Genomic DNA, 11,065 nt, shown 5'->3' on the forward strand with positions numbered 1-11,065 from the left:
CCAACTGCTGGTCTTTTCTGCAGTGTGCGCAGACCCAACCAGGCCACGCCTCCTTGGCCTGTGCGGTGCTGGAGAACCAGCTCATGCCAATCATTTCTCTCTTCTCCCCGCCTATGTTTCTGCTGCTCAGTGTGATGGTCGACCGATTCCCCTCCCCAGTCTTCAGGGAATTGCTGTCCTCAACATTCCCAGCTATGCTGGAGGGACCAACTTCTGGGGGGGCACCAAGGAGGATGATGTACGTATGGGGTGTGGGGCGGGTGAGGCCGCCAGAGGGGCGTGAGGTGCCCTCTTAGGGCTTGACGGTGTGCGTGGTGGAGAACCAGCCTCGCTGTCTGCAGGGCAGGCTGAGGCCTGAGGGAGGAATGGAGACAGCCAAGTTGGGTGGGCAGCAGGCAGAGGGAATGTTGTATGTGGAGGCTTAGAGGCAAGAGGAGACCAGGGTGTGAAGGGGTGGAGGAAGGCCCCCGAGGCCGCAGTGTGCAGCAAGTGTGTGGAAAGGGACAAGGGATCTGCATGAGCCTGGGTTGCACAGGGTTGGCAAGCCAGGGGAGAATTCTGGGGGAAGGCATTGATTGGCAAGTTTTAACCAGGCAAATGTTTTTGTCCATAATCACCAAGAGAATAGCCAGCATTTATGCAGTCCTAACACATGCGGGCCTGTGTTCTGGGAATTCCACACATGTTAATTTGTTCAGCCTTGTAGCAGCCCCTTGAGGAGTGTGCTAGTATCACCCCCTCTGACAGATGAGGAAACTGAGGAAGGCCAGAGTTGAGTAACTTGCCCCTGGTCTCACGATAATAAGCGGCAAGTGTGGGGTTTGGCCCCAGGAGGCTGACTTCCAGCTAGGTCATGGAAACTGTGCAATGCACTTACTTCTGCTACTGCAGCACCTGTGGGCCTTGGCCTGCCTGCCTGTCACTGGCACAGCAGCTGATGCGAGGGGCTGCCTGAGTAGGGGGTACGGGTGTGGTGGGGACCGAGGTCAGCCCTCACATGGCCTTTCAGACTTTTGCAGCTCCATCGTTTGATGACAAGATTTTGGAGGTGGTCGCCGTGTTTGGCAGCATGCAGATGGCTGTGTCTCGTGTAATTAAGCTGCAGCATCATCGAATTGCCCAGGTACCGGCCAGGGTCCTCAAGGCCTGGCTGGCTCCCTCCTGGGGCTCACATCTGTTGGCAGAGGCAGGCCTTGGCCTAGAACTCCCTGGATTCACTCCTCGGGTCTGGAGCCCAGGAGAAGAGGTTGCTTTCCCAGGACCTTGTGGCAGCCTCTGCCCTGGGCTCTGGATGACACTTCTTCCTGGGCCAGAACCCTTCCCACCAGCTGCATTTGACAGTTAGACTCTCAACATAAAAACCCCAGAGCGTGTGCCCTGCCTGAGCACTCTGCTGTTCAGGTAGATCCTGAGGTAGAGCAGACTCTGGCTGAACTCTGCCCACGCCTGTGGGAACAGCCCAAGGGGGTGTTTCCATCTGAGGCCCAGATTGGGAGGGGAGACAGACCGGGGCTTCCATGACTCCATTCTGACAGTAGTGTTGGGCCGGGAAGGGTCTGTCTCCCTGTGGTCTTGGGAGCCACTCTTGTTATACAGAGGTGTTGCAGATGGTGCACTGGCCGGGGCTGGGGTGTGGCTTGGTGGTGGAGCACCTGCCTAGCATGCACACGGCCCTGGGCTCAATCCCCAGCACCACAGATCAGAAAAACAAAACGAATCTCCCTGGCCTAAATAAACCCCATGCTGGGATCCGCTGGCGTCTTCTGCACTACGTCTGTCCCCAATCTTAGTCTGCTTAAAAGTTCACATTTTTAAGTTTTGGGCCACATTTTTCTTGAAAGTTTTTGAAAAGGGTGTCATCATCCATTTTGGTGACTTTGCTCTGGGGGCATTGGCACCTGGCGGGGGCCTGTGACTCCCTGCTCCCCACCCAGACTTTGACGCCCATGTCCGCATACCAGTGTCTCCTGCACTGACTAATCCCAAAAGCTCATCAGTCTCAGGGAGGGGAACTTGGGGGTGGGTCAGGCAGCAGAGCTGAGGAGATCAGCCCCTTGGGCCCTCATAGCAAAGTGGTGGTTGGCTGTGGGAGCCGTGTCCCCCTGCGGTGGTGGGTGGGAGTCCTGAGGGGAAGGGGCCCAGGCCTATGGAGTAGTAGGAAGGCCCCAGTGGTGCCTCGAGGCCTCTGGAGGTCATGGCTTAGCACACAGCTGACCCCTCTGCTGTTGGTCCAGTGTCGCACCGTGAAGATTTCCATCCTGGGGGACGAGGGGGTACCCGTGCAGGTGGACGGAGAGGCCTGGATCCAGCCCCCTGGGTACATTCGGATTATCCACAAGAACCGGGCGCAGACACTGACCAGAGACAGGGTAAGAAGAGCTGCTTGCAGGGCCCTGTGGTGGGCGTACCAGGCTCACTGTGGGCTCACCTGTGCACGCTTAAAAGAGGAGCCGGAGAGCCTCGTGTCTTGTTCTAGAATTTTGACATGAAAATGAACCTAACAAGGAGTAGTTTCTGGGACGTGGCCTCCCTCACCCGCCCCTCTCCTAGTTCCTGTGGACGTCCGGTGGCGTGTGTCTTGGTTAGGTGTGTGCTCTCCGCTTGAGGCGCGGTGGAGGTGTGAGTCTGCCTCTCGCGTCCTAGGCCTTTGAGAACACGCTGAAGTCCTGGGAGGACAAGCAGAGGTGTGAGCTGCCCCGCCCATCGTCTTTCTCGCTGCACCCAGAGACCCTGCCTGAGGAGGAGGCCACCCACATGGATCAGTTTGGGCAGGCGGCGGGGGTCCTCATCCACAGGTGGGCTCTGCTCGGCTCTCCTGCAGGCTCACAGGCTGGGGAGCGTCTGCGGGCTTTTTCACTGGCCTGCGTCACCCACGAAGGCTGATGAGGACTCTGCAGTGCTGTGCTTTACGTGGTCAGGGCACGTGCTCCCAGGCCTCTCCCTGCACTGCCATGTTCCTTTGGGTCCCCCTCAGCCTCCCCAGGTGCCTCTGGCCATGCCTTCCCTGTTTTCCCTTTGAGCGCTGCACTTGGGCTGCGTGCTCAGCCAGTGGTCAGGCCAGGATCCTCCCTTCAGAGGCGGCCCTGGTCCCTGCAGGGCCTTCCTGTGTGGGTCTGCGTACTAGCCTGCTGCCTACTGCTGTTTACAAGGTCTGAGCCTCATTTGTGCATTTTCCTCACTGGGAAAGCTAGGGTCTGGTTGTCACACTTCCTTTTTAAACTGTCTGCTGTTGGCTGTTGATCTGGAGGCAGTTGGCAAGGTTTTCCTGTGCCAGTGTCCATGCCTGTGTGTGGTGGCACAGCTGAGCCACAGTCCCCCCTGGCCTGCCCTGGCCCTGCACGCTGCTCTCTGGGTGCCCTGGGCTATGTTCATAGTGGTCTGCAAAGGGCCGTCCTGCCCTGGCCTTGAGTGTGCTGTTTCTCCCCCTCGCCAGCATTCGGGAGGTAGCTCAGTGCCACCGGGACGTGGAGCAGGAACTCGCTCATGCCGTCAACGCCAGCTCCAAGGCCATGGACCGAGTGTACGGCAAGCCCAGAGCTGCCGAGGTACTGGTCTTCCCGGGTCTGGCGTCCTGGCCTCCGGAGCCCACGACCCTCCTCAGGGGTGTGTTTTGGTTCCTCTCAGGGGCTGAACAGCAGCTTTGTCCTGGAGATGGTGAATAACATCAGGGCTCTGCGCAGTGAGACGGAGCTGCTGCTGGCCGGGAGAATGGCCCTGGTGAGCTGACGCGGGTCAGGGCGGGCAGCAGGGCTCTGGCTGGATGTGAGGTGACCGTTGTTCAGGGCACTGGGCATTGAGGGTTGTGTTCTTGGTCCAGGGCTCCCAGCCTCAAAAGGGAAGGGCCTCTGAGGTCAGCACTGGGACCCTGGCAACCCCTCAGCCAGGTCACCTGCAGCATGGCAGAGAGCCTGCGGCAGCGCCTCATGGTGGACAGGGTGCTTCCCCTGGGCCCCATGGGTACCGAGCCCTGCCTCCCTCATGTGCCAGGGACAGACCTCCCCGACCAGCCCTGGGCAGTCTGATGCAGAAGCTAGGTCAGGGACGGCCAGCCTCCTTGGAGTGAAAGGAGGACGTTGTGGGCAGGGCTTGCAGGGGTGCTCAGCTAGTGTCCGTCTCCATTCTCCACCTCCACTGTGCTGCCCTGGGTGTCCCACTGCTGGCCGGTTGCTCCCTGTCTTCCTGCAGTGGCACAGGTCTGCGGTCCTGCCCTTCTGAGGAGGGGGCCCATAGAGGAGCCTGCAGGTCGGGGGCCAGCCCTGTGCAGGGTGCCTGGCTTCCTGTCACCAGAGCAGGGCCACCCTCTCGCTCCACGATGCTGGCGGGAAGGGAGGTTCTGGGGTTGCCCTGCACCTGGGGCTTCGTTTCTGGAACGCTGCAGGGGCCGCGCTGGCGCTGGTGTCTCGCTGTGGCCGACAGCTGTGTCTCTCTTCCTGCCGGAGCAGCAGCTGGACCCGCCTCAGAAGGAGCGTCTGGGTGCTGCTCTCGCCGAGATGGACCGACAGCTTGGGAAGCTGGCAGATATGCCCTGGCTTTGCCAGCCCTCGGAGCCTGGTGACGAAGAGGTACGCGCTCTGGGGCTTGGGTCTGGTGCCCGCTGGACGCGCAGCACTCGGCCCCTTCAGCTTTGGGATTGAGAGTGCCCGGGTCTCCAGCCTCTGATTGCTGTCCTGAGACTTCCTTTTAAAATGTCTTTCCTGGCAGGGGGAGACTGTGTGCCTAGGAATGAGCCGGGGTTGGGATTGAGAGACACCCTGCTGTTCTCCAGAACAGCAGCGGGAGTGGCTGGGCAGTATTAGGACCAAGACGGAGCCCAGCCCCAGTTTGCGGGGTGGAGATGCATGGTGGATGAATGGCAGCTTTGGCTGGTGATGTGACTCAGTGTTGTCCTTAAGTGGCGTGTGCAGGGCCCTGGGTTCTGTCCCCAGCACTGGGGGGAAAAGGGAGAAAAGTCGCAGCTGCATAGAATTTCCTTGTTGACAGGGAAATGTTGGTATTTCCACTTGCACTTTTCTCCTGTGCGCACACTGAGACTCCAGGTTGCTGCAGACTAATAGCTGGGGTGGATGGGACCCCCGGGCATTCGGTGCCTGGTGTGGAGTCACCCTGTCCAGCAGGGAGAGAAGGGCAAAGGGCCAGGAGAGAGTAGCTGCCCTCTTCTCAGAGGCAGACTAGGGGGTGGAGGAAGGACCCCCAGGAGACATACAGCTGGCAGGCTCGAACTTGGACACCTATGCCAGCCGTGTCTGTTGAGGTCTGCTGGCCGCAGGAGTGTGAGGGAGCAGAGCAGGGCAGCGCCCCTCTCAGTTGAAGGCCTCCGTAGCACGTGCAGACCCTTCAGGGAAGTGAACTCGGAGGCCATGGGGCAGTTTGCAAACCCAGCACCTTAAGAACAGAGGTGTTTTGGTATAAAAGGAAAAAGCAGGCTCATCAAAATTGGTTAAATAGTTCATTGTGACTATGATAAAAATTTTCCCTTAAAATTTCTAAGATGATTATGTAGAATATTCAATAGTGGCCCTAGAAGTGATGAAAGCACATGCAATTCCTCATCTTACGATGGAAGAAAGTTAAAAACAATGTCCTTGCCTTTGGTATTGGAGAGATGTAGTCAGTCATGTTTTAAAAACTTAAAAGATGGGGCTGGGACTGTGGCTTAATGGTAGAGCACTTGCCTAGCATGTGAGGCACTGGATTTGATCCTCAGCACTGCATAAAAAATAAGGCATGCTGTCAATCTACAACTACAAAAAAAAATGAAAAAAAAAAAAAAACACAAAAACCCTTAAAGGTAGTTTTTACGTAGAATTAAGATTTATGTCTTTTCAGATAAACATAAGACAGAAGCTGGGTGTAGTGGTGCATGCTTGTAATTCCAGCGGCTCAGGAGGCTGAGGTAGGAGGAACAAGTTCATAGCCAGCCTCAGCAACTAAGTGAGGCCCTAAGTAACTTAACAAGACCCTGTCTCAAAATAAAATATAAAAAGGACTGGGGATGTGGTTCAGTGGTTAAGTACCCCTGGGTTCGATCCCTGGTTCCAACGAAAGAAAACACAAGACAGAAATAATAACACTCTTAAATTGTAAAAGAAAAGAAGGGACTAGCCAGGATGTAGCTAACAGCATAGAAATAAGAAGATAGAAAAATGACAGGTCTTCCTTCTCAATGCAGATTATCCTCAGATGGTGTTCAATAGAAACCCAGCCACATGTTCTCATGGCCTGTTTTCTTTCCTGTGCCCCTGATTAAAAAAAATCTCATGTCAGATTAAAATGAAATAGTTTTGAGAAAGCACCGTAAAACAGTCCAGTGACAGTACACACGTTCCTGACTACAATGGGGCTGTGCTCCCAGTGCACTTGTTGAAAACGAGTTGGAAGTGCATTGGAAGCACCTGCCCTGCCAGACGGGCTCAGCTTCGCCTGCCTTAAATGTGCTTGAACGTGGCAGTTGGGGACATGGCCTCCTGTGAAGTCTCTTTGTGGTCCAGGGTTAGCCGTCTCATGAAATGAACTTTCCTGAATGTAAAAATGGAATGGTGGTGGGGTACCCCTGGGCCCCACCATGAAGTTGAAAAATGTAGGCCTCCTGATTGTAAGTTGGGGGCTGTGTGATTGCCGCAGTAGAATTTTGTATCTAAGACAGTAGTAAGAAGATCACTTTATATTGGAAAAATGTGATATTATGTAGTTATGGACTTAACTCTACTTATGATTATAGTGGTCATAAAATGTGCTATCAGCATCTAAATGAGTTCTTTAGAAGTATGTTTTTATTTCTAGTGTATGGGATTTCTCTAATTATGTTTTTGTTGTTAATTTGTTGTTAATTATTTCACTGTGCTTGGAGACACATTCTGTGTTGCTCATTCTTCAGAATTTATTGTGACTTGCCCAGTGATCCAGAAGGTGGTTGGCTGTAAATGAGCCTGTGCGCACTTGTGCTATTTACATTGTCAAGTTCTTACTGACACTTTTTCTACACACACACACATTTTGGTACTAGGGGTTGCTTTACATTGAGCTTACTTCCCTAGCCATTTTTATTTTTTTTATTTTGAGACACAGTCTTGCTAAGTTTCTGAGGCTGGCTTTGAACTTGCAATCCTCTTGCCTTGTTCTCCTGAGTTGCTGGGATTACAGGTGTGTGGTGTGTGCCACTGCGCCCGGCCGAATTTTTTTTTTTGTTTTTACCAATTTACTATATAACTTCTAAGAGAATTATAGATGTTTTTCAATTTTTCTGATTCTGTGCATATTTACAGTATGTTTTTTTGAGCCTATGGTATTGGTGCACGTAGGTGTTGTCATTGTGTAAGGACCCTTTTAATCTGCAAGTCTGTTTGCTTGGTACATTCTCTCCATGCTTGTCCTCTCAAGCTTTATTTGGGGTGTCTCTCTTGTAAATAGCCCTGTGTGTCCCTGGGGATACCCTGTAGAGGAATGGCTGCTGCTGGCCGCAAGACAAGGACACTGCCTCTCCGTGGCTCTGCTGCTCGCCACCCCTGCCCCCCAGTCCAGCATAGGTAGCGCACCCCCAGGAGGGGCGGCAGGATGCAGGAGGAGCCTCGTCCAGAGAGACAGTGGCGACACAGAGTCAGAGCCTCGTGGTCCAACGCAGAAGACTGGCCGGAGGGTCTGTCTTAAGGATCTTCACAGAATGGCGTGTAGAGATGTCCAGGGTTCACAGACAAGAGAAACGTTGATGTTACAAAAGTAAAAAAAGTAGAATATGAAAATAGATGATATGACAATGTGATTGCTTTTAAAACAGTTAATAGACATTAAAACCAACAGTATATACAAGAACAAATCAGGGGATAAAACCAAATGAAAGAAGGAGGTGTCTCTTCCTCACCTGCCCTTCCTCCACCCACCTCTGGGAGAGCTGTGGATGAGGCCTTGATAAGATGGTGTCTGACTGTGTGTTTCTCATTCTCCCCCAGAACGTGATGTTGGATCTTTCCAAACGCAGCCGCAGTGGTAAATTCCGCCTTGTGACCAAATTTAAAAAGGAGAAAAACAACAAGAACAAAGAAGCGTACAACAGCCTGGGAGCCCCGGGTACCGCCTGTCCCTGCGTGTTTCTGTCTGGCTCCCTGGTCTCCTGTGTCTTTCTGCCTCCCTTGCGACAGTTTCCCGTGGCCCCTGTGCTGTGACCTCCAGGCACACACTGCACTAGTCTGTCTGCAGCTACAGCCCCTCCCCACTGCTCACTGTCCCTGGGTACAGCTGGGCACTTCTGTCACACCCTGCTCCCCATGGAGACCTGGGGTGATGGGACACTGAGCTGACCTGTCTGCCTTGAATTGGGGCTTGAGGTAGGGAGGACAGCAGAAGTGAAGACAGACTTGGAGACACAAAACTCTGGACTCGGACCCTGCTGGGGTCTTTGCATGCTCCTTGCGATAGGCTGCTGATTCCTGTTTGATTCATTGATCAAGGCCCTTAAGCCACGAACCCTAGGCCACCAGTGATTGTGGGTGATGAAAATGACACAAAGGGACGTTGGGTCAGTGAGTTGAGATTTCACATTTCTGTCTGAGGGGTTGGTGGAGCATCGAGGCCACATGCAGCTCTCTGGGTGCCATGAGGCCCCAACCCAGACTCTCTGGGCACATTTGCCACCATTCAGGGTGTAGCTCTTGATTGTTCTTCGCATGTTTGTCCAGAAATTGGGTTTTTGCTAATGATGGCGGCTGAGTCTGAAATCTAACTCCCTCTCTCCCTTCCTGCTGTGGTCCAGTGAGAGCAACACTGGCTTTGGCCACACGGAGTGTCCCCTAGTACTGGGTGGTGTCTGACCCTCCTAGGACGTGGGGGTGGCCCACCTGGCAGGAACAGATGCCAGCTCCGCTGCAGCTCGCACTCGGGCGGGTGGCTCCTGTCCTCTGCTCTGCGCTGCGGGGGGTGCTTGCCTGCGGCGGGGCGTCTGGCGCGGCTGCTGCCTGCCTGCTGCTGGGCTCTGGGCACTCACTGCACTCCTGCTTTTCCGTCTCGACAGTTCACCTCTGGGGGACAGAGGAGGTGGCTGCCTGGCTGGAGCACCTCAGTCTCTGTGAGTATAAGGACATCTTCACGCGGCATGACATCCGGGGCTCTGAGCTGCTACACCTGGAGCGGAGGGACCTCAAGGTACTTCCACAGGCTTCTTCCTGGACCCTGCACGGGGCTTCCTGGTGGCTCCTCTTGGCGCTGTCCTCCCCCCACTCCTAGCCAGGTCCCAGTGGCCGTGATGGCCGTGCCTGCCACAGCCAAGAGCGGCCAGGAGCACACTGGGGGGGGAGCCTTGGTTTGCTTGGCCACAGTGACAAGGGGCTGTGTGACCTCAGAAGCCCGCAGGCACAGCCCCTTGCATTCACATTCAGCAGAGCTCCGGCGCCCTGTGGCACACGGGGTCCCCTGAACCCTCCATGCTGCTCCTGGGCAGGTGCTGCCACTTCTGCCTGCAGGGGTCAGTGGGAGCAGAGGCAGCTCGCCTTGTACCTGCCGCCCGACTTGCAGAGCCTGCCTCCTGGGCACTGTTACTGCCTAGTCCTGAGAAGGCGAAAGGCCACTGACCTCTTAGAAGTGCCTTTCCTGGGGCCACCTGCCATCCACTTGCTCCCAGGCCCTGTTTTGTCTTCATCTTGTTGGGTTGTTCTTAACGGCATTGGTGGCTTTGGAGGACAGGGACGGTGTGCTGGGCGTCTGTGAGACGGAGATTGGTGCCACTCCCTCTTTTCACTTTCACCGTGGTCACTTTTGCCCTCCTCTGTGCTCAGGAAGCAGAGCGGGAGGCCCGCTGTGCAGACCCATCTCTAGAGCTCCTCTGGCCTGGGCCCCCTTCCTGGCACTCATGTGGCTGTCCTCTCTGTTGCAGGACCTCGGCGTAACCAAAGTGGGCCACATGAAGAGGATCCTGTGTGGAATCAAGGACCTGAGCCGGGGCTTTCCTGCCGCCGAGGCTTAGCCTCTGCCTTCTCGGCCTGCATCCTCCGCGCCTCCCACGACTGAGGCCCAGTGAGGACTGCCGCGCTGCAGCCTCTGGCCTCTCATGGTGCTACTCCCTTTGTTAGTGACAGGAAGCCTCTCTCGACTCCCGTCCATAACAGCCCCAGGAGTCCTGAACATACCAACATAGCTACCTTTTAAACACCGCCTTTCAGCTCAGAGTCCTTTGGGCAGAGCGTGTTATGCCCAGTCTGGGCTCTCGTGACCTGTCGTGGGCCATAGGGACTCTGGTGAAGTCTGGTCTGGGTACCTGGCACTCCTGCAGAAACTTGCCTAGGCCATGTGCTTGGGTAACCCTGTGGGGCCCCTCTCCGTGTGTCCTTTGTTGGCCACATTGGTGGCACCATCTCTGCCCCTGCTGGCTCTCAGAAGCAAGGTTTGGGTGCAGCCTGTGGTGCTTCTCTGTACCTGACCGTCACAGTAGCCCCACAGGCCGCCCCCTGCAGTCGCCCCGTTTGTTCATACGGCTTTGTTTCCTAACAAGGGCTGTGCCCTCTGCCAGGTTGAAAGGCGACAGACTTGTTTCTAGTCCTCTGCTTTCACCTGCTCCGAGGAGGAGGAAGGCAGAGTCCTCTTCCCCCCAAGTCGGCGTGTGGTCCCGTTCCTGAGCTCAGGCCTGCGGTGGTCCTCTGCATCTTCCTCTTAAACTCTGGGCGTGAACATCCCTCCTGTCCACAGGACACCACAGGCCTCTGGAGTCCAGCCTGGAGGCTCAGGGGAGCTGCGGGGTTTCCAGGAGCACATCCCCGGGTGGGCTGGGTCCTCCTTCCCACCGGGAGGCCGAGTCTCTGACCCTGGGGTAGCTTCTTGTCTCCTGCTGCCAGGCCTGGTGCCCCTGAAGGTTGTCTGCAGAGACTGGGGCAAATCAAGTGGCTCCCTGGGCTCTGACTCTGGGTCAGGACTTCAGCCCTGCCTCTCTTCTATCCTGAACCTGGCTGGCAGTGACCATGGGGAGCAGGGCTGAGTCCTCCCCTCAGTCACCAGGATCAGATGCTCCTGGTCCTCACTGCCACTGACTCCGCCCTCTCCTGCCCTTTTGAAGATGGTTGTATGGAAGGCCCTGGAGGGGCTTGTA

General features: G+C 55.6%; 1 protein-coding gene across 3 annotated transcripts in view; it reads left to right on the forward strand.

The window, feature by feature from the left end:
- The window catches only part of DGKD (diacylglycerol kinase delta), an 86,127-nt gene extending 75,433 nt beyond the window's left edge, over nucleotides 1-10,694 (forward strand). For all 3 annotated transcript variants that reach the window (XM_079132255.1, XM_079132256.1, XM_079132257.1), the window contains 10 exons: nucleotides 131-238; nucleotides 1,010-1,123; nucleotides 2,235-2,369; nucleotides 2,644-2,795; nucleotides 3,434-3,545; nucleotides 3,625-3,717; nucleotides 4,443-4,562; nucleotides 7,944-8,061; nucleotides 9,002-9,132; nucleotides 9,860-10,694. In XM_079132255.1, the coding sequence (XP_078988381.1) occupies nucleotides 131-238; nucleotides 1,010-1,123; nucleotides 2,235-2,369; nucleotides 2,644-2,795; nucleotides 3,434-3,545; nucleotides 3,625-3,717; nucleotides 4,443-4,562; nucleotides 7,944-8,061; nucleotides 9,002-9,132; nucleotides 9,860-9,949 (1,173 nt within the window). In that variant the 3' untranslated portion in view covers nucleotides 9,950-10,694. The remainder of the gene's footprint in view (nucleotides 1-130; nucleotides 239-1,009; nucleotides 1,124-2,234; nucleotides 2,370-2,643; nucleotides 2,796-3,433; nucleotides 3,546-3,624; nucleotides 3,718-4,442; nucleotides 4,563-7,943; nucleotides 8,062-9,001; nucleotides 9,133-9,859) is intronic.
- Nucleotides 10,695-11,065: the final 371 nt, after the last annotated feature.

This window comes from Sciurus vulgaris (genome assembly GCF_902686455.1).
Source record: "Sciurus vulgaris genome assembly, chromosome: 3".
In the NCBI taxonomy this organism is placed as follows: Eukaryota; Metazoa; Chordata; class Mammalia; order Rodentia; family Sciuridae; genus Sciurus; species Sciurus vulgaris.